A 24,055-nucleotide genomic window follows, 5' to 3' on the forward strand; every position below is an offset into this window, starting at 1 on the left:
GGTTAATATTATTGATGCTAAAATACAAGAGCAATACAAGAGGATCTTGAGTGAACTTTGAGATGCAACGTTTGGTTAATATTATTGATACTAAAATACAAGAGCATGGTTGAAAGAGCAAGGCATGTTGTATTATCTGAATTGTGGTTTCTGTTCAGTATTTGGATCCCTTTCTCTACCTGAATAGGGTCATTAGTACAGCTTATTTTGAACACCTGGAAAACACAACACAGACATTGATTGTAGGTCTTGAAAACTATCTTTGATTGATGTGGAGAAGTGAAACTGGCAATACTGGGAATTGAAATTGATGACAGGGAAGTTGTGGGTGGGCACATGCTGGTTGCAGGCCTAACAGGAAGTCCTTGATTGGCATTATGCCTGAAGCTGGTATGGAAATGGATGTCAGCTGGTATCTCTAACAACAATTCTACACAATGACGGTGTTACTTTACCATCAGTCTTTCAATTGTAATAGGGTGGACGGTATATTGTCACTGCTGCAACTCAGTAGGAAGACATGAGGTGGGTTGATTTAAGAGTGAAGCAACGTAGCAAACCTTTAATTCATTCTTGTGCTTTCCTTAAACTCTTCTGCGTTTTGTTTAGCAGTTATCCAGTGGATACAAAATAAAGGTTAGTGGCATGCCTATGTGATCATTCCTGATCTCATTCTCTAGTTTTTGTTCAATAATTAAATACAGGCCATATCTAAGATGGCATCCCAGGTTTTAAAGTAATATAATTAACTTTAATCTAGCTCTTTGGCTAAGTTATCATTTCTCTTCCTGTGGTTTCCTGGATAATAAAGTAACTAAAAACCAACAAGTCTCCTTCTCCGCACTTTTCTACACACATGGTGTACTGCTTCTTCCTCTTTTAACTCCACCTTGCATAGAATTATGAAGCTATCAGAACAATATATACAATCTACCTTTCCTTAAGAACAGAGAGATAACAGATATTACATCATGTCATATATGGATTCTTACTTAACATCCACTTTCCTCTTTATTTTTACTCACATTTATCCTGTGAGATATTTTGAATGACATTGACCACTGGTTTCATCCTTATTGGAGCTCCTTACATGTGGGTAGCTTGATGTTACCTCATGGGGTTAAAACTTTGTAGGGAGAATTTAACTCATAGACCTTCAACTTCATACTATACTTTAGCTTTAGCAATTATCCCATTCCTGGTACTGAATAGTTGAAGGAAGTTATATCTGGAAGGATGGAATTATGAAGTATGTTACCCCAATCTACTTTGAAATAAAAAAATGTTCTTTTAAAATAAAAATAATATATAGTTGGTATTTTGTCTATACTCGATTATTTTTCTTTCTTGTTTCTTCCCCAATAGCTTCCCCAATCTCTGTTAAAACACTGTTTTCATTTCTTTTCTCTTCTCCCTCCTTTTGTTCCCTTTCTTTCCTCCTCTTTGGGTATACAGAGTCCCACTAGTGAATTATTGTATCCTTCATGCTTGGTTGCAGTTTGTTCCTATTTCTAGTCTCTCATCCATTACCACGGTGGCAAAGCACTTTCCACAATAAGCCATAGCAGTGGGCAATTCAGCTGTTGTCAGTTGGGGGGGGGGCTATATTGATTTTTATTACTTTGCTTTAGTTTTCTACAAAATAGCTAAATTCTTTCATGTTGCTTGCAGCCATCTTTGAATTTTATGTAAAGGATAACATTGGTTGTATCCTTACAGAGTTTTTTGAGTTACTTTTGACTCCTGCCAACTCCTGGACAAAATCCTGCAGTTGTCTTGGCAGGATTTTTACCCTTTCCTCCTTTCTAGGGCTGAGAGAAAATGACTGGCCCAAAAACACCCAGCTGGTCTCTTGCCCAAGGCAGGATTCTAGCTCATGATATTCTGGTTTCTAGCCTGCTGCCTTAACACTATCACTGAACTCTCTTAAGGATTAAGATGTACCATATATGTGCAAATATAAGCAGTTTTAATATGTTTAGCCTCTAAGTGTTGCAGGAGTAGTTGAGAAGGATTGAAGATGGCATGCAGATTACTCTTCCCTCCTTCAAGGGGATTTTAGGGCAAAGTTATCCAAATCAGCATCACGTGATGCGTGAGTTCCCATTCTTACCGCAACTCCTGCCAACCTAGCAGTTCAAAAGCATGCAAAATGCAAGTAAATAAATATGTACCGCTTTGATTGGAAGGTAACAGGGCTCTGTGCATCTCAGCATATAATCGTGCTGGCCACATGACCACAGAAGCATCTTCAAACAATGCTGATTCCCTTGGCTAAGAAATGGAGATGAGCAGTGCCCCCTAGAGTTGGACATGTTGGCGATGGAAAACCTTTACTTTTTTATCCAAATCATTATTATGTTGTAATTTCACAGCTGCATGTATAACTATCCTCTAGAATGTCTATTCTCTTTAAATTTTAAACCTAATGTTACATTTTCCTTTGAGTCAATGGTAAAATATTAATAGTGAGGAAAATCGTTCCTCTAACTTTACAACTTAATGTCTGTACTTTCTCACAACAATGCTTTCTACGTGCTTTATGGGAGTAGAATTCAAAACAATGGACAGCATAACCAAAAGCAAAATAGAATACTTAAAAACAGCCCAAACACGAGAAAACAATACCACAGTATTCCTAAATGCTATCATATGGTCTCTGATTAATTTATTTAATTATTATTTATCTGTTTAGTCCAGTTTCCAAGACTGTTTATATTATATAAATGGTATTTGTGGCTGTCAATCTCTGGAGGCTGGAAGGCTGTGAGGCAGTATCTAGGAAGACAGCTCTGTAACTGAGTTGTCCTTTAGAAGGCTGGCAAAAGCTTTTGGGAAGGTGATCCTAGCAACTTCATGGCTTTTTATTGAGCTGATAGCAGTTAGAATGCTCATTCTAAATACGTAGTGGTTATTTTTAAGTGTAAACCATCAAACAGTCCTTTTGGCCATAGAGTTTAATGTAAATGGAATGAATAATTGGTGGCATTGCATCTGTCCCAGCAGATGTTTGGGTCAGAACCTAAGCAGGACTCGTCTGGTTAGTACTTGGATAAAAAGAAAGGCAGGAAATAACAGAAGTTTAGGCTGGGAAGTTAGAAGCCATCTCTGAAGAATGTAGCTTCAGGTGTGATAGGGAGATCAATGATTTTGGGGTGGGATTTGCTTCTTTAGTGATGGCTTCTAGACTCGGGCTCCAATCTGTTATCTTGCCACTTACTTGGCTATAGCTGGCATGCTTCCTGTTTTCTGAATTGGCTGAATGTTTGTTTCTTGGTGTCAGACAGAAGAGAGGCTGCCCAACTTACTTTGCTTGGCCAAAAGGAGGCAAAATCTGCCTTGCAACAAATCTTCTTCCCAGGGCAAAATATACTTTTTAGGCCCTGGGAAAGGTAAGACTCTAATAGAATCAGTCCTTGCTGTTTTCAGTGTGCTGTCCAGCCATCTGGAAATATGCCCAATCTCTATTTAATTGGAATGTAATCTAATCTACCCCTGGGAGTTCTTTTTGCATAATGTTTTTAACTATTTTCGTTTTGAAGGGGGGGGGGGGGAATCAGGTCTGAATCCCACCTGAGTCTTGCGATACAGTCCCTGCCTTCATTTCTGAAACATTTCTTTTTCTTAAATTCCAGTTGTATTTTACTATTGATTTATTGATTAGATTTATACCCTGCTTTTATTTGTACATAATGCTCCCACTTCTTATTTCCTCTGTAACAAGAGCCTTATGAGGTAGGTTGGGCTGAGAGAGAGAGTAACTGGCTCACTCAGATCACTCAGACAGTTTTAAGGGAGGACTAGAAGTCTCTAAGTCACCATCTTATCACATCAGGCTACTTATAGTCAACCTCCCCCCCCCCCAAAAAAAAAATAGGTTAGCAAATTCTCAGCTATCCCATTACTAACTCCAAGCATGGAAGAGTTTTGAGAAATTTTAAGTCATCCGTGTGCAGTAGTGTGAAATAGCAATATGTAACTAAGCTGAGATTTGGAGTCAAAAGTTTGATTAATTTAGCACACTATTGTAAATCATTTTTGCTGATAATTTATTGAATTGCCAATAATAGGTTGTATTTGCATAACCTCCTCATGTAAGACCAAATAAACCTCTGCATGATTTAGGATATTGTATAAATACATGAATGGGGATAGAAGTGCACTTGATGGTGTGAAACAACAAAGTAGATGGACAGTCAATCTGAGGGGTTGCCTTTGTCCCCTGGCACTTTTTCTTATAAACTCCAGTTAAAATGTTCAAGAGCCTCACAAGAACTCCATGTCAGCTGGATCTGAAGAGAACTTCCCAGTAATGTATGCTGTGCTTTTGTGAGAAAGACAATTTTATATTTCCTCCCTTAGGCATGAGATAAAGGAAATAGAGCATAGTTTTTTTATGGAAGTGGTAGACTACAGTTAGGGTGGTAAGGCTTGCCCCCCCCCCCCCTAATTTCAGTTCAGACTTCCAATTTCGATTCAGACTTCTATTGGAATTACTTTCCTTCATCTGTTTCTTTCAGGAAGGGGAAAGCAGAGAGGTCTTTTATTTTGTTTTTCATTAATCAGCATTTCCTTTAGTGTCCTGTGTTCCATTCTGTTCCCCCTCCCATGATTTATGGTAAGGCAAGGGCAGCAGGTAGCCAAACCTTCCGACCTCCAACTCATTTGTCTGGAGGGGCTGGGCTACCTGTCACCTCCTGTCAAGGGAGAGCGATAAATGGTCTCTTGTGGTAATTAAGTGGGGGTGGGGGATGGTGGAGAGAATAGGGGCGAGGCATGGTGTTGATAGCAGGGCTGACTGGCAAGAAAGCCAAAGAAGAAATTATACTCATATGCAGTGGAATGAAGGAACCAAATATAATTTGGCAGCAGGAGTTGACCATGATTTGAATTTCCCCTCAAATTCTGGTAGATCCTTCTTCCTGACTTTAATCCCAATTACTTGACTGAGGTCAGAAAGTCGCAGAGTGTGTCTCTTCTTCTCCCAATAGCTCTATGTGATAGTTGTGCTCCTGTAATAGCTTTGGCAGTTATGTTTGCCAGCAGCATTAAATTAAGAATCACAATAGGTAAGATGGAGTTTGCTCAATTTAAAGTTTTCTTAACTTTTCTCTTTGCTAAATAATTTAGTATGGTTAAATATATTTTGTTATGGCTGTAAGTAAAAATATTACACCACTTTAATTTATACTCTTTTTAATATTACATATATTTTTAGCAATACCTGTTAAATAATTATCTTTATTCTGTGTGGATTAAGTGTACCTAATAAAAGCACCAAGGGCCTAAAAAAATTTTTAAGGACCAAACTTTAGCATACTGGCAAAAAAATCAACACTGGAATGTAAGTCGTTGTCAGGATAATGGAATTTTATTTTATTTTTTTATTTTGTACAATAGCAGAAAACAAACTTCTCTTTTACTTCCTTAAATTGTCCAACAGGAATAATGTGGAATATATTAGCCATCTATCTATTGGTGCATGCTCTTTATAAAAAAATAAAAATAAATGAAATATATTTATTTATTTATTTATATGTAAATGCCAAATAAATCTATATTGATTACAAGATAAAATGTGAATTGAAGTCTCATATAAACAGAAATGTTTTCCAACATTGTAATATTTATGTTAATGTTGATGTGTGTGTGTGTGTGTGTGTGTGTGTGTATGTGTGTGTGTATGTGTATATATACTTAAAGTCACAACCCCTGGTAAGCCCCAATTATGGGAGGAAGCTAACTGCTTCCATTATCAGCACAAATATCACACACACACACACACACACACACACACACACACACACACACACACACACACATATACATTCCATTTGTGGCACAATACATATATATATATGTATATGTGTGTATGTGTGTGTGTGTGTGTATGTTGGTATGTTGGTGCGCGCGCGCGCACACACACACACACACACACACACACACAAGTTCTGGCTACAATCCTGTTTGGAAAAAAGTCATTTCTTTATGACTGTTAATCATTCGAATACAGTCTGATTTTGTAATGTAGACTCTTGCATCTTTGCTTACTCTTGCCTTTCTCTTTCTACAGTTCTATCACCACCTTGTGCCGAGGACCTTGCAGCTTCTCCCACATGCTTCTTTTAGAAGTTCTATTCCCAAAGATTTCTGAAATATTTTTGAAATCTTGAGGACCCACTCTGCTTGCCTGGGGAATTTTCTGGAGGACTGAACATATTTCTTCTGCTTAATCTTGGCCTGAACCCCAAGGCAAGGGGAAATTACACTGATTTTGCATCAAGTTTTGACGATTCTGGACTGCTCCTCTATATCAAGTGCTCTGCATTCAGCCCTTATGTGAATGTTTTTTTTAATCAAGGATCAGGCCTGTGGATTGTGCAGCCATGGCAAGCAACAGTAGCTCCTGTTCTACACCAGGGAGTGGACATCTCAGCAGCTACCCAGTTCCTCACTATTTCTTCTTTCCCCACATGATTGGAGGCCTCTCACCTCCAGGAACTCTTCCTGGAATGCAACACCAGCTGCCAGTCAGTGGGTACAGTACACCTTCACCAGCTAGTAAGTAACCAAATTCAGGAGCTAAGTGGTTAGTAGGGGAGAATGTGGGATGATGCACATTTAGGATGAAGTGGCTCTTACTGTGTGTTAGAGCAGATGTGGGATGATGCACACTTAAGATGAAGAGGCTCTTACTGTGTTTAGAGCAGATTTGAAAAAAACCATCACAATATTCGGTACAAGCACATCCTTTTTTTGTTGAATTAAGCAAAAGTGATCATTGACCAATGTATTTCATAAGTGCTCTGTTCTGTTACAATTCAGGTGACAACTTGCGGAGGGGATTGTGAGCTATACAAGCTATTTTTGATTTTCCCACACTTTTGAGATCCTGAGCTGTATTGTCTTCCTCATCTAGGAACTCCAAAATGGGTCTTAGCGGTATTATTTCTACTAGTGTGCATGTTTTTTAAAGCTTGACATACTTCCTGGATGCTACATTTGAAATGCTGTCTTATTTTTTAATTTCAAACTTTTTATGTATACTGTTTAATTAAATTCTGCAATATTCTAGGGTATTATTTCACAATTTCCTAATTAAACAAAAATATATGTGGCCATTTGTTTATCAAATCAATGGTTAGGTGACTTATCACATACCTTTTGAAGCTTTTTTATCAGGTTTAGGAATTTCTTCAGCTTCAAAATGTGTTTGAAACTGTTAGTTTTTATAAATTAGATACTTGGTATTGACATTCAAGTTTTCTTACAGATACACAGTAATTGGTATACACAACAGAACAAGCACTATTGCTAAATAGTTAGTTTTCTTTTTCCACACCCATCCTGAAATCGTATCTATTCTTTTTATCTCACTTTTTCTACAAAGATATTGAAAAAATGATGTGAACTCATAACAACACTGGGTCAAGTTAGGCTAAGAATTGCTGAATTCATATCTGACAAACAAAGTTAATCTTGAATGCTATGTCAAAACCAATTCATGTTCATTTCTGTATGCAACCACGCTAAAGTGTGATTGCCCCATTTGTTACAGAAGGGAATAAACTGTAGTTGGCAGTCTTGGTGACTTCATTTTGAACCTTGCTCTGTCATTCTCTTCTTGAGCAATTTTGGGCAAGTACTTGTTTCTCATGCTTGGTTCCTCTTAAGAACAAGGAATGACGTAACTTTTGGGAAGGGGGTTAGGACAAATTAAAGATACTTGAGTTTACAATTTAAAAGCTCAAGGGGTCAAAATGTAGTACAAATCTGAGTTTGAGAAGTTTAGAAATAAGAACTTTCACAGACAGAACTGGAGTTAGCTATTTTAGATAAATTAATTTCAGTTTTAGTGTGTGGCCATAAGAAGTCATGATGGTGAAGAAGGTTTTCCAAGTTATTTTGTACAGCCTAGACAGTTATTTAGCATTTTTAGTTCTGCTGTAAGAAAAACTCAGTATCTACTGTATTTTTCAGAGTATAAGACACATCTTTTTTCCTCAAAAAAGAGGCTGAAAATCTGGGTGCTTCTTATACACCAAATACAGCATTTTTTGCCCCCCGAAGTCCTGCCCCTTCACCAAAATGGTCATGCGTACCCTTATGTATGTTTTCAGAGAGCTCCTGGGGGCTGGGGAGAGCAGAAGTGAGCAAAAAAAGGGCCGTTTTTTGCCCCCCAGCCCCCAGCAGCACTCTATAAGTCTCCATAAGACTATAGGTGCAATTTCTTTGACAAAAATGAGCCAATTTGCATGAAAAATGGCTTGTTTTTTGCTCATTCCCCCTACAGGAGTACTCTGCAAGCCCCCCCAAGGCTATTCATGCATTTTTTTAAAAAATGGGCCCGTTTTTGTGAAAAACGGGCCATTTTTGGGAGGTTTACAGAGTGCAAAAACTTTTTTTCCCCTTTTGGAAAGCTCTTTAACTGATTGATGAGAATTACATTGATCAAGTGCTGTGCCAGCAGAAAAAAAGTCTTAGGTGCTGCAGATTGTCAGCAATTTCCTTCTCCAGCACATGGATAAATATACCTGAAAATATCTACCTACCCACCTTCTCTCTCTCTCTCTCTCTCTCTCTCTCTCTCTCTCTCTCTCTCTCTCCCCCCCCTACCTACCTACTGTATTTCTCCCCCCTCACTTTATTCCTCTATCTACCTACTTACCTACTCTCTCTCTCTCTCTCTCCCCCTTCCTATTTCTGTCTCTCCCCCCTCTATCTACCTATGTACCTACCTTCTCTCTCTCTCTTCTTCCCTCTCTATCCCTCTATCTACCAACTTACTTACTCTCTCTCTTTCTCCCTACCTATCTACTGTATTTCTCTCTCTCTCTCCCTCCCTCTCCCTCTCCCTACCAACCTACCTACTCTCTCACTCTCTCCCTACTACCTACCTACTGTATTTCTCTCTCTCTCTCTCTCTTTCTATTTCTCTCTCTATCTCTCTACTTACCTACCTACACACACTCTCTCCCTCCCTCACTACTCTATTTCTCTCTCTCTATTTCTCTCTATCTCTATCCTTTTATCTACCTACCTCTCTCTCTCTCCCTACCCACATACTGTATTTCTTTCTCTTTCTCTCCCTCTCTATTCCTCTATCTACCTACCTACTTTTTTTAAAAATTTGCCTCTTCAAAACCTTGGTGCACCGGTGCGTCATACTCCAAAATGGAGTATGACAAATGGAGTAAAAATGTGCATCAGAACTGATTCTGTTCATGGGAAACAGAAAATATTAGTTCTCCAGACCATTCTTCCCACTATCACTTGAATTAAAAATAGAGAGTTCCTGAGTTATATTCTGCAGGAATCCTCTTCAGGAGTTTTGAAATGTCCCAAACAAGAGGGCACATTACTTGAAGATAGATTGGTACAGTATATGCCCATCATGATACCAGTGTTTTGCACATTTACTGCAACACTTCTCCTTATGGGTATAGGTTCTGAAATGAGAATTGTAGAATACAGTGTAGCATGATACAGTATAATGTATATGAGAAATGCATCTTTGAAAACAGCCATAAAAGCAACCAGAGAAATTCAAACTGTGGTTGTCACTTTAAAGCCCTACATTATAGATTCAGATTATTTGCTGACTCACCTATCCACAATGATTACACATTCTTTTGAGTCCCTTTGGTAAAGGGATGTCACCTACCCTGTTTTCCTCAAAATAAGACCTCCCCAGATAATAAGCCCTATCAGGCTTTTGGGGGCATGCGCTAAAATGAGCCCTCCCCTGAAAATGAGCCCTCCCTGAAAATATTGCAACACAGCACCAGCCATGAGGTGATTATGCTCGTCGCCTCCTGCACCTCAAAAATAATAAGACCTCCCTGAAAATAAGGCCAAGTGCTTATTTCGGGAGTCAAAAGAAAATAAGACCCTGTCCTACTTTCGGGGAAACACAGTAGTAAATATTGGAAATATTCATGGTGCCTGCCTTATGAAACAGGCTTCCTCCGAAGATGTGGATGGCCCCAACCATACTTGTCTTCAGGAAGGCAATGAATAACCTAGCTTTTTCCACAGGCGCTGGACCAAGGATATTACTGAAGCTCTGACACAGTTATGTCTTATCTATTGGTGATGAGGTTTTTATTGGAAACTTGACTTTGTCAATCTTCTTTCTTTCACTTGATTTTGCATTTTATGTCTTCATTTTGTTCACTGTACAGAACATACCTGACTCTTACTGTGAAAAAATAGAATTGATGCCAAACGTTACCAGATCATATTTATAGGAGTCTCGACAATGAGCTTAAGTCATTACATTATCCTAGTTATAATTTCAGTACTGCTTCTAATGTTTTATTTGTTGTAGAACAAGAGCACAACAAACTGTGGAGTGTATCAAGCTGGGTAGAAAGGAAAGCTATTGGTATACTGTCCTATTCCATCTGGTGTTTTTTCATTTCAGTTGAAAATCTCTGTATAAAAATTCATTTACAATTTAATATTACTTCAATTCCCAGCCACAAAATTTCTTAATTATATGACCAATCTTGAAAAATTAAGTAAGGTTGGAATTGCTTGGCACTTGGATGGAAGATTATCAAGAAACCAGGGTTGTAGGCTAATCTAGAAAATAAAAAAAACCAGTCCTGGGGAAACCATTTCCTTATATTACCTATATAGTCACACCCAGTTGAGCTTAATTTGAGGGTGTCTTTACCTTTCTCAACAGCTGGCAACACTTAGCTGAACTTGGAAAATAAGCAGGAGTCAATCTTGTGGGGGATCTACCTGGGAATTCTAGACTTGGAAGAAAAAATCCTGGAAAAGGGAATGGCAAACTGAGGCAATAATGCTGCCAGATAATGTTCTTGATGCATTCAATTAATTTATTTGTGTCACATGAATGTGACCCAAATATATATCCTTGTGTTAGGAGCCCCTCCCCTCCATATTTGAAACAAAAATATAAAGATTTCTTTATGGTTCTGTCATGATAATCTCTGGTCCACTAACCTGGAGACAACCTTATGCAGAATTCAATTTTGCTTGCTATTGAAACCCTATGCTTCTTAAAAGGTCTCTGGTTTTGTCATAAGCTGCATCTCTTAATATATCTGGTGATGCAGCTGAGGAAAATATAGGAACATCATTGTGACAAAAAGGAATTATATTTAAGAGCTGAACAAGTGCTGCATTTTCAGTGAATAAGGTTTAGAACTTACACCAAAACCCAGTATAATTAACATGCATTAGTGTAATTCTTGAGATCTGTTTTTCTTTTGTTTTTTAAAACTAGCTTTAAGTAGCTTGTTTTAAAAATAAAGTTGAATTTCATGTGTTTCTATTCACTTTGCTGTGGCATAATTGCTATACCACATACCACATGCACATTGTCGCTTGGTGAGCGTTCTTAATTTGAGGAAATTCATGTTTTTCAAAAGCAGGAACATTTCTTGCAAAATATTAAAATTATGCATATCCCAGAATTTTTTTTGTATTCTACCTTGACTTTGACTATTATTGTTTAAAAATGTTTCTAATCCCAATAATTAGTTAAAATGTTTGTATGAGTTTTTGTTCATAGACTCAGTTTTTCATTGAAAATATCTTCTGATCCTTCAGATCTCGATATGTTACTCTATCTGTTGATATCCATTTCCCCTCCATATATTGGTAATAGAAAAATGTAAACTTGTACGGTAGCATATTTTATAGAACAGTTCCCCCTTGTGATAATTACATAGAAGTTTTATTTTTAATTGATATCTTTCAAATTCTGCATTTATTTAGGCTGTAAATAAATGTGAAAACAAGGCTACTTGCACAAAATAAGATAGGATTCTGAAACCTATAGACAACAACTACAATATGTAAATTTGTTTATTCTTCCAGCAAATAATTATGAGACAACAAAAAGCTATGTAAAACGGTTTTGCTATAATGTATCTCTTAAGAATTGGAAATCAGACTTAAATTCTGGCTGGTAAAGTATTGCCATATCTTTTCAAGTTAAACTCTTCAGTTAAAAGTACCAGGCCCTTTTGTGAAACAATGAGGTGTGAACTTTCATGTTTCTGCAGAAGTTGGGCCTTTTCACTTCATAGGATTGAAGTAAACTGAATGGTCAACATCTTTTGAAGCTGGAAAGTTCTTTCTTTTTTGTGGGGAGGGTTATTGTAATAAAAAAGTTGGCTTATATGCGCAGTTTAAGAATATTTCCTCAACATAAGGTTATTGAAGCCCATTGTCTCCAATGTCTCGAACTAGACTTCCACAACACAGGGTGAGTATAGTATCCCAAATAGTCGGGTTCAACCATTTTGCCTGAAGGTGAGGACTGGAGAGACTTAGAACATGGATTTGTGCTGAGGATTCCTGTATTATGATAAAATGTGATCTAGCGCAAAGTTGGGGTAGCTATTAAGAAATGTTTTATTACTCTCTAAAGTAGGGGTATCCAATCTTCGCAACTTTAAGACTTGTGGTCTTCAATTTCCAGAATTCCACAGCTAGCCATGCTTTAAATGGCTGGTGGACTGGGGAATTCTGGGAGTTTTAAAGTTGCCAAGCAACTTGGCACCTGTGCTTTAAAATTTATCTTTTTAAAAAAAGACCACACAATTCCTGTACTTTTTCCTCTGGTTCTTTCTTAAACACTGAAAATACTTCAGACATGGTTGTGCTCTTCCCCCTTCATAGGAAATTTGTGAGCACGAACCCTAATTTATGAAGGGAGGAATTGAACTGAATTAAATGGGTATGCTAAGTAATCTTTAATTATTCCTGTTTGGTAACGAATTTATTTCCAAACAACTATTTTATTTACTAAAATGTTTAAACTGCTGAGTAACTGAAGCTCTCTCCATGATTTACAATAAAATATACTGAAATACTATACTAAAAATGACTAAAATGTATATGATAAAATCAAATAAAAGGCAAAATAAAATCACCATATAAACTCAAAACAAAGGATTAAAATATAACTACTGCCAGCAAAAAGGCTTGGGAAAATAAAGTTTTTAGATATTACCAAAATGATGGTAATGTAGGAACTAGTGAAGCCTCTCTGTGGAGGAAATTCCATAAATAAGGTCCCATCACAGAAAAAGCTCTCCTCTTTGTAGATGCCCACCTGGTGAAGAAATCTGAAGGTCACATTAGATAGATAGAGGAAGTACTAGACGTGTATCCAGAACACTTTGACCTTTATAAAATACATTATTTGCGAATTGAGGGCCTTTGTAATATAATGATTAAAAGCATGATTCACATACTCCATCCTTCAGAGGGGACGTTTATATTAAAACTAATCATGAACAAATATAAGAACTCATTATGATCTGCAAGGACATACTCCTACACTCTTTTGTAGGATCATGAAAAGATGGTTGAAATAGCTTTGGCTCTCATCACACTTGACCTTCAAATAAAGGACTATATTTTTCTATTGCATTGCTTGAGGTATTCATTACATATATGGAAGAAAAAAAGCAGCACATGTGAGGAATGCATATGTCTTTCAGTATGTATATGCATTCTGTCTATTGATTATTGGAATAGAATGGAAAATTGGGACTTGGCTATTTAAATGATAAACAGCTTGTGCTGATTGATACCAGTCAAAAGGGCTTGTTTCTGGAAATCTCAGTAATAGACACTTAAACTATATTGCCAAAAGTGTACTTCATTTTAGAATTTGGTTTTGTGCTTGTTAGAAACTTTTTAGTCTCTGTGTCCATGGCAGCATTTGGCTGAATTATATTTTACTTAAAATTCTTTTTTTCTTCTCTCTCCTTCCCTCTCCCTCTCCCTTCCCCTCCCTCTCCCTCCCTCCCTCCCTTCCTCTCTCTCTCTCCCTCCCTCCTGCCCTCTCCCACCTTCTTTTTAATAAACCTTAGCTATCTTTTGTGCTTGTCCCGGAGATGGATTTTATTAAAAGGGATATCTAGAAGATAGCCTTGGAAGATAGGTTTGAGATCATCTCTCTGCCTCCCCCTTTTAGAAATATTTCTCTCTTATTTCTCATTGTCTCCTCCCTTTCCAGGCAAGAGGGCTCTTTTTTATAAATAGCTTGAATAACAGGAAACAAAGGTTTAAAAGGAATAAACAAACCTCTTGACATAACACTGAGGCCAAAGAGGCGTGCTTAGGAGTGGGCGGTGTTGAGTAGGGACTAGAGAGATGAAGTGTGAATCTGTATTGATTGCTCACTCCCGCATCATTTGTTATGGGGTTCTTCCTTTGGATATTGTAAGTTTTCAAAGAGTGATTAGGATAGAGGAAGTCATAGTGCCTATGTACCGCAGACTCCAACCAGGAGCCCATATATTTCACTTCAATGTGTGTGTTCTTTGGATAGGATAAGATCTCGTATAAAGTTTAACCTGCCTGCAGTTAGCCACTAAGGCTGAAGGAAATGTATTAGGATTAATATACTAGGGTACTATATTTTAAATTGTAATATTAAATCGGTGCAGACATATACATAGAAATCTGACATAGATAAACATACATAGGAATAGTCATTAGTCTAATTTCTGACATTAAAAAAATAGTGAACATTTCTTTGCCAAATGAGAGATGGGTGAGGGAGGGAGGGATTGAGATTGAGATTATGACTCAGGATTGTGATCCTAAACAGGGTTAGAATGGCTTCCCTAGATTCCAGGAACAATATCAGAACTCTCTGCCCCAAAGAGATCACTGTTAGAAACAGCTAAGATATTGTGCTGATCCTCAAACTCCCAGGCCTCTGATGAAGGACCAGGGGTGGTATTCAGCAGGTTCTGACCAATTCTGGAGAACCAGTAGCGAAGATTTTGTGTAGTTTGGAGAACCGGTAAATACCACTTCTGACTGGCCCCACCCCCATCTATTCTCGGCCTGCTGAGTCCCAGCTGATCGGGAGGGAATGGAGATTTTACAGTATCCCTCCCCTGCCACACCCAACAAGCCATGCCATGCCCAACAAGCCACGCCCACAGAACCAGCAGTAAAAAATTTTTGAATCCCAGCACTGGAGGAATTGAGATTGAGGAAGACACATGTCATCGATAGAAGTGAGAATGGAGTGTGTGAGACAGAGAGGGGTGGGGGAGAAGAACTTTAATATAATTCAGCCAAATGCTGCCACAGATACAGAGACTAAAGGTTTCTAACAAGCACAAAACCAAACCCGTTGGAATGAGGTCAGAACTTGAGGATCTGAGGATCATTTTTCCATCCCACTGAAGGAGTTCAGCTCTCCTCAGCAGGAAGCCTTTTCAGACAGCTTCCAGAAATGAAAGGGAATCTTCTTGTTAGTCAGCAGCAACTTGCAATCTTCCCTGCTGGCCTCCACATTGATGTTTTGGGGAAGCTGTCAGAGAAGATGCCAAATGGCAATCACATGGTTCAGAACTGTGAACAGGTAAAAAAGGCTATCATAACTTTAAATGGTCATTAAACAAAAGATCATAAGCAGAGGACTATCTGTATCCATTTGAAAGTATGTGATAAAGTAAGTAACATACTAAGAATAAAGACTGATTAACTTTGAAATTGCACAAGTCAGCCTATCAACACCAAATATCAAAAAGGAGAGTATTCTGTGTTTAAATTATTCTGTTTTCCAGGTCATGATGCCCCTTTATCTGAGTAAAGAGAGGTGTGTGTGTGTGTGTGTGTGTGTGTGTGCCTACAGTGTAAGCTGCATGCATAAAAGATAAACAATTGGTCTTCGGATACGCTTCAAGCTTCAAGCTTCAGATACGCTTCAAGGCGCTAGTCGTCACTTATAAAGCCCTTCATGGTATTGGACCTGGGTACTTGAGAGACCACCTGCTGCCAATTACCTCCAATAGACCGATTAGATCCCACAGATTAGGCCTCCTCCGAATTCCATCCACTGGCCAATGCCGACTGGCGACCACCCAGAGGAGGGCCTTCTCTGTGGCTGTTCCGACCCTCTGGAACGAGCTCCCCGTGGAGATTCAAACCCTCACCACCCTCCAGGCCTTCCGCAAAGCCCTTAAAACCTGGCTGTTCCGACAGGCCTGGGGCTAATGAGCTTTTGTCCCCCCTCGCATGGTATGGTTGTTGTGTTTTTAAATTGTGGTATTGTTTTGTTCATCTTTTTTATTCCTGAGTCCCCTTCGGGGAAAAGGGCGGCATAGAAATATAATCAATTCAATTCAATTCAGTTAGTAAATGTTGCATGTTCTAGATCCATTTTAACTTGTGCATTTTCCCTGAAAGGAGAGAAACTTATTCTGTATTTTTTTAAACAGTGTGGAGCCCGATATCCTCCCGCAACGTGGAGTATCTTTGGGTTTGAAGCTTGTGTTCATAGCCTGAATTCCTTTCACTGGTCCCATGTGGAGTAGTAGATCCCTTTCTTGGGATCCCTTTCTTGGGATCTTCATGCTTATAATTAGGCTTCATAAATTGCTGAGTTAACTGGACATTATGGGAAAAGTTGCCATAGTAGTAACTATTCATATAGGTTCTGGGGCTGGATTCCAAGAAGATCAGACTTCAGCAAAATTTCAGGTGAGGAATGTGTGAAATATAATGGTTAACTTGTGTGAATATTTAAATGCAGCTGCCTGAAACGTGTCATTTGTTCTGGAAATCCCTGCTTCTGACATGTAGGAAGACAAAGGCTGTATGTGTACACAAAGCACTGTATTCAGTGTTGTATGTAGGACGCATATTGTGGTTGCTCAGTTCTTCGATCTAGCTCAAATCAAATGAAGAGGCAGAAACATTATGTTAATCTCCATCTCTCATTAACCCTGCATTTTCAGAATTGTTACATACTGTTTAAAATAGATTCTTCCATTGATAAAGTCTTCAAGTGCCCAGGGTCAATTTTTATACACAGCTGAATGATAACAGGTAGTCCTCAACTTATGGTCGCAGTTGAGTCAAAAAATCCTGATACTAAACAAGACAGTTGTGAATTTTGCCCCATTTTACAACTTTTCTTACCAGAGTTGTTGAGTGAATCACTGCAGTTTTAAGTTAGTAACTTGGTTGTTAAGTGAATCTTTCCCAATTTGCTTGTCAGAAGTTTGCAAAATGTTTAATGGCGCTAAGTCTGAAGAATGATCATAAATCACTTTTTTTCAGAGCTGTTGTAACTTCAAATAGTCACTAAAGGAATGGTTGTAAGCTGACCTGTACCTGAAAGTTTGAGACCTAATTTTAGGAGGAAGGGCCTGAAGTAAGACCAGTTAGCTTTGGGTCACAGACCTCTAAGGAATTCGTAGGTCCTGCTCTCCACCGCCCCCCCCGACCTGCCCCCAAGCCATTCGCTCACCCGGTTCCCAGGTCAGAGAAATTCTGTGTCTGAATCTGGCTCCCAGCCCTTCTCTCCACCTACTTGCCTGGATTGTCTTCACATTCTTGGCATTTGCACAGTGGGGCAAAGTTCACCCACTTCAGTTTTTCCCTAGCTGCCGAGACTGGTTCCATTTTCCTCAGGCCCTGACTTGCTTTGGCATTGTGCCCAGGTCTTTCTCAAATCCATTTTGGAAAACAAAACAGTTAAGGTGTTGTTTGTATTTTTCTGAGACAAGAGGTACCACAAACTATGATCCTGAAAAATTACAGAGCCTGAATTATTGTAATTAGTGAAGGGAAGATTATTTATTTGTTTATTGTATCCTGCCTTTATTATTTTTACAAATAACCCAAGGCAGCAAACAAACCTAATACTCCTCCTTCCTCCTCTTTCCTCATTTAAAAACAATCCTGTGAAGTGAGTTGAGCTGAGAGAGTGGGTCACCCAGCTGGCTTTCATGGCTAAGAGAGGACGAGAACTCATGGTTTCCCATGCCTTAACCACTAGACCTATGATATTGAAACTATGGCACGCAAGCCAGAGGTGGTATACCGCACCCTCTCTGATGGCATGCGAGCTGTCACCCCAGTTCAGCTCCACCATGCATGTGTGAGCGCCCCCCTCCCCTGGCCAGCTGGTCTTTGTGTTTCTGCCATGCATGCGTGGGGGTGGGGTGTAGGCAAAGCCCTCGCGCATGTATGCAAGGGGGTGGGGCGTAGGCGGGGGGGAGGCATGCATGCTTTGGGCACTCAAAAAAGGTTAGCCATCACTGCATTAGACTTAATTGGCTATAAGATACTTTGTGCTTCAACAGTGTCAGTATTTGAATATAAAGCGTTGCCATTAAAAAAAAAAAACTTGAATAATGGTTTGTGGCCTAATTGCGTCTCCTCCTTCCTCTCTACGAAGTATAGATTTGACATTTAAAGATTCTTGGCTTTCTAGAATCCAACTTGGATCAGTATCTAAGCTCTTTCCTGTAATTACCTTCAGCCAGCCTCTGGAATCCTCAAGGTGAGCTCTAATTCCCAATCAGTCTTGATGAGTTCTTTGGTGCTGTCAGCTTAAGTTTTAATAAAAAGAGGCCATTTTGATTTTCTTCTCATAGAGGTCCACCAATACATTTGAAGCTGTTGTCTCAAGCTTGAAGTGGGGTCTTGCAGCAGTTCCAGAAGTTTTTTGAGCTCAAAACAATTCTGTTTTGAATTTGAAAGAGGTGTTTGGGCTTGAAGCAATGTTTTTAGGCTTGGAACATTTCCGGGATGGTCAGAACAGTGTCAGAACACTTCTGGCAGGACTGGAACATCTGTTTCCAACTCAGAACAGAGGACTTCAAACTTAACATGCAGTGTTTTGCATTTGAAATGTTTTGCACACAACTAATTCTCCAAAACATATGAAATAGAAGTGCATAAGAATGAATGCAGCACTTTCTTTTTATACTTTATGCTCACAATATTTAGGCATCTGAGATGGAAAATTTGAATTAACTTTTATTTATTTATACACTATATAGACTGCCTATTTACAGAAAGTCCTCTGGACAGTTTAAAGGGATTAGAACTAACAAAAGCAGCAATGAAACAGAGAAATGTTGTTTGTCAGCACTCAAAAGGTATTAAAGTAGCAGCTAGGCAAACATTTCACCACCAAAGGTATTATATTGCTAAACTTAGCTCTATTTCTACAGTTAGTTATAGCTATCTACTAATCGTTCCTTGGAGAAAATGTTTGGATAATGATTCCTAATGGCACTCTGAGAAATCAGTAGCACAAGAGGGAAGGACTGTGTAGCCTATGAGTCATAATTGATAAGATTTGTTTTAATGCCAGAACACTCTCACTCCCCCTCCCCCCTTTGTGGACTTTTGAACAAGTAAGCAAAATAGATGCTTCTAATCCCTTCTAGGCTTTGCGCTTCTATTTTGCTTTTATCATATACATGTATACCATCCAACTGTTTTCTTTTAGGGCAAACAGCATTCTGCATAGTGCAGAAAAGAAAGGTATAAAATAAAAAGAAAACTAATAAAGCTAAAACTAATTTACACCAACACCATTTATTGTGCTTCCTCTGTAGTGGCCTTTGGCAGTGCACATTTAAGAAATAAGTTTCATGCATCATTTCATGCATTTTATTCTTGCAAATCATCCTTATTTCCACTACAGGTAATCCTTGGCTTATGACCGCAAATATCCCTGAATTATCATCGTTAAGTCATGCTTGTTGTTAAGCAGGTCACCATGTGATTGAGTCCAATTTTATGATATTTTTTGCAGCAATTGTTAAGTACCATTCTTTCATACCAACCATTCATTGTTGTGTATTAAAGTTACATTCATTCACAACCAATTTATTTCTTAATTACCCCATTCTAAAAGTGGTCAGTTGCTATTAGGTTACTACTGATGCATCCAGCTTTCTTCCCCATATAGCATTGTGAGTAGAAAAATGCTCTTAATATGACTGAGTAATCAAGAATGCACATCCATTTTTTGGCAAACATTTCTTGCATTAGTCTATATCTATTTACTATTAACAATTTTCTTTCAGTTTCTCATCTTTCCTAAACATTCTGACAATGCATATAAATTCATCAGTTTGCTCTCTTTATTACCCTTTAAGTATAACTACAGTGAGAATATTCATTTTGGTCTTTGATACATTATATATATGCTTCATTGCATTACATTATCTAGCATTTACTAAAAATCATTTGGATTCTAAATCAACAACATGGCATTATTTGCAAAAAACATATGCTTACGTGTCTTTAATCAACACATCTCTAATGTCCATACAAGTCTTCTTTATATAGTTATTGATAAGTTCCTTAAAACAAGCAAAAGACATCAGACACTCTTTTTTCATTCCTGTTCAATGTTGATAAATTTGTTTGACATTCCATGATTTATTTTTAATTTATACAGCTCTTAGTGCACTCAGTAACCAAACATGCTCCCTTTTGAGATTAAACATCCCATAATTCAAGTCTATTCATTATATTATATACTTCTCTAATAAGCACACAATACAATTTTCTTTTCACATGCATACTTTTGTTAGAGCACAAAATCTGGGCTGCACACTCCCTGCTTGGCCACTACACTTTCCAGATGTTAGTCATTATGTTTTCTCATATCCATTCAGTCAGGATTCTGCCAACAAGGTATACTAAACAAATTAATTTGTCAGTAGTTTTTGCTTTCACTCTTGATCTATTTCCCTTGGCATAAGAAAAAAAATGTAGTGCCCTTCCAGTCAGAGGCACTAGTGCAGCCACATAGCACTCAATTAGAAAACCACGTCTATATTTTAAGATTGAGTAGCATTTAGTCTGGTATTTTTATCTGATATGCTGTTCTAGCAACAGCCTGTGAGTAAATGGGGATGAAAAAGAATGGCCCAAGGTCAGCCAGCAAGTTTCTGTGGTTGAGAGTCAATCAAAACCCGTATCTTTGGATTTTTAGATACTTTTAAATTGATGTTAATTCTTTGACATGCTTATATGAATAGACTGGAAATTTAATTATATTACTTGAAATAAATAGATTTGTTTCTAAGTAATTGCTCATTAACAGTCACCATTTTAATTCAGTTTTGGGACTCCAAATGGTCTAAAAACATTTTCCATACTCATCTTGTTTCCACTGATCTATTCATATCACCTGACAGATTGTTTTAATCTTGGATTGAATTAATTCAAATGTCTACACATTCTTTTCCAGATCGCTATTATCCTATCTGCACCATTAACAGGGATATAATATACAATTGTCACTAACCTTTGGATTAATGCTCCCCCCCCCCCCACACATGCATGGTACCAATTCACATATATATATATTTTGCCATTTCATTCATAATTAAGTCAACACTTTTGCTTCCCTGTGTCTGTTCATCAACTCAGTTCCTTAAGAATCAGTCCCTTAAGAACTGATTTAGATTTACAGATAGTCCTTGATTTATGACTGGTCACTTAGCGACTGTGTAAAGTTATGATCAACCTGAAAAAAGATACTTATATTCTAGTTTTGAAGTTCTGACAAGCTGGCCACTCTGCATTATATGATTATATTTTGGGTACTCAGCAACAGGCTCACATTTACAGCCATTTACAGCATTTGATAGTCACATGATTGCAATTTGCAATGTTTATTGACAGAAATTGGTGTTTACTTCCAGTTTTGGGCAAAAAATGCCTATTGTGGGTTTGCTCACAACCATAGCATTTTAACAAACGTAGCCTTCACTCACAATCATTGTGTCACTTAACATTTTCCAGAAAAAATATAAAATTGTGTTGGTCATGTAATGGCCCTCTTAACAGACAGTATGAAATACAACCGTAATTATGTGCTCAATTTCAATCATAAGTTGAGAATTACCTATATTACCTTTCTCTTAATTTGACTTCCCTTCCTTTCTGCATCTTCCCTTTCCCTTCTTTTCCCTTCCCTTCATGTTCTTTATCACCTATTCTTCTTCCATCTCATCGGAAGACATTCCATTTGCCATGATCTGTTGAAAAAAAGGGCAAAAGAAAAAAAATAGAGACCCACACGATTGTAAACACTATAACAAAGTACAATATTAAAACATTTATTGTGTCTCTTTTTCCATATCTCTGCCTTAATGCAGAGAAAATCCCTTTTCAAATCCTTGGTCTCTGTATTGTATAGAATAGAAATAAAAAGAGCATACTCAGTTTTAAAAAATGTTGCTGATTTTAATCCGATTTCTTGCTACACCTTTGTGGTATTTGGGAATTTCACATCTCAATAGTCTGCTACACTGTAGATTTAAATGTTTAGATTTTAGGCATGTCCTAAAAAAAGCCTTTTCTGTTTTATTTTTAATGCAGTGAGTTAAAGGGAAAATAGATGTAATTTTAATCAAAGCAATTGAATGCAGCCTCCTCTTCCTCCCCTTATAATCTTTCTTTATTTGATAATTATAGGGTTTATGTCTCTGCCAAACTAATAGTCTGGCTGGATCCAGTTAATACAGGAGCACTGAAGTAGGCCTTGCTTCAATTAGGGGTGAATGGGCACATGTCAATATTTAACATGGGGAATGAAGAGCCTGGCCTAGAAGAGTATTGAAGAAGGATGTACATGGGAAGAAAGATGAGAAGAACCTGTACTTGTTTTGGTCTTGGGCTCAATTCATGTGTAATGGTTAAGATGCAGGTTTCATGGTCCGCTTTAGGCATGGAAGAAGACTGCGTAACTGTGAGCCCTTCACTCATTCTCTCTCCAAGCCATGTTACAGAGTTGCTGTTATGGGAAAAATATGAAGGGACAGCATTATTTACACTGCCTTGAGTATAAAGCAAAGGTATAGTGTAAATTTAGTAAATAAATGGGAAATTGTAGTCAGGCATAATTTTTGAGACATGGCAAATTTCCTGGGCTTATCAGGTATAGAGGATTGAAGAGATATTGGTTAGCATTTGAGAGGAAAAAAATTTTGGGGAGGGATTTAGTGCATTGCCAGAGTTTTCCTAAGGAAAACTATTTTGGCAATGGTAGATATCTTGAAGCTTTGTTGTCCAATGCAACCCCCAGATCCTTTCTATAATCTATAGTTCCTGGTAGAGGTGGGTTCCTACTTGTTCAGACCGGTTCAGCCAAACTGGTAGTAACTTGGCGGCCTGGGTTGCTGGAACTGGAAGCAACCCAGGCCTGCCATGCCCTGAACCGGTTCTCTCTGTGGGGCCATAGGTGGCACCATCTTGTTTTTGCCTTCTACACATGTGCAGAGCAATTTTTGTTGCACTGTGCATGTACGTGTGTGTTGCGTCCCTGAGCGAACCAGCAGTAGCGGAAACAGGAACCCACCCCCGGTTCCTGGACATCATAGTGAGGAACATAAAAACAGTAATGTAAGCTCATGTAGTGGCATCCAGTTTCCTGGGCTCTATACCCTTATGGAATGGAGAAGGATATTAGGGAAAAATGTGAGAGAAATGTTGGGCACTACCAGGTAAATAAATTAGGTTTACTAAGAAGAGAGGGGAATGGAAAGGAGCAGGGCTCATGGTTCTTGAAGTAAGAAACAGCATGATGCCTGGGAATTTATCTCCCATTCCCCTAGCTATGGCAAGCATGGCAAGATTCCTTTCTTTTTGCTTCATAATCACTGGCTGTTTTCCCTGGCTCTTTCTCTGTTGCTTCCTCCTCCTTTCCGTATGCTTACAGTACTCCCGAACAGTCCTTTGATGCCAACTTGAGGTCATGGTGTAGACCATGAGCTGATTAAAAGCACATGGCCCTTTTTTGATGCCTTCTCTCTCACCTCGCAAACATTCTCAGATCAACTTCCTCCTCCTCCTCCATAGCAATCCTGTGTCTGCAAAAACATTTCTTTTTCTCCTCCTTTCTCCTATAAGTGACTTCTATGACCCAGGTTGTTTTTTTGGTTCTCCCTCTTGTTTCTTACCGCAGGGGCTAGAGGCATGTCTCCAAGTAGCATAAAGACAATAATTAAATCCTGGCAAAAGAAGTTTTGAAGGGGCCCACATTGTCTTAGATGCTTTATAGGATACATATGGAGATTGACTACCTTGTGTACAAAAGAAGCACCTTGTACATTCTTTGTAATATTCTATATTTCAAATATTGTGGCTCTGAATTCTGATTCATTTGAGGCAAAATAAATTGGTCTAGGAATGGGACCCATAATTTTGTTATTCATGAATTAAAATGTGATCATGCATAAAAAAATATGATGAAGTTTGAACACAAGCGAAAAAGAGC

At 38.2% G+C, this 24,055-nt stretch overlaps 1 protein-coding gene across 8 annotated transcripts in view; it reads left to right on the top strand.

Moving 5' to 3' along the window:
* Nucleotides 1-24,055, top strand: part of RARA (retinoic acid receptor alpha) — a 210,237-nt gene that overhangs the window by 68,409 nt on the left and 117,773 nt on the right. For all 8 annotated transcript variants that reach the window (XM_014073973.2, XM_014073996.2, XM_087713488.1 and 5 more), the window contains one exon: nucleotides 6,074-6,561. In XM_014073973.2, the coding sequence (XP_013929448.2) occupies nucleotides 6,387-6,561 (175 nt within the window). In that variant the 5' untranslated portion in view covers nucleotides 6,074-6,386. The remainder of the gene's footprint in view (nucleotides 1-6,073; nucleotides 6,562-24,055) is intronic.

This window comes from Thamnophis sirtalis, unplaced genomic scaffold (assembly GCF_051295495.1).
Source record: "Thamnophis sirtalis isolate CommonGarterSnake01/CBP01778 unplaced genomic scaffold, rThaSir2_p1.2 scaffold_4, whole genome shotgun sequence".
Taxonomy (NCBI): Eukaryota; Metazoa; Chordata; class Lepidosauria; order Squamata; family Natricidae; genus Thamnophis; species Thamnophis sirtalis.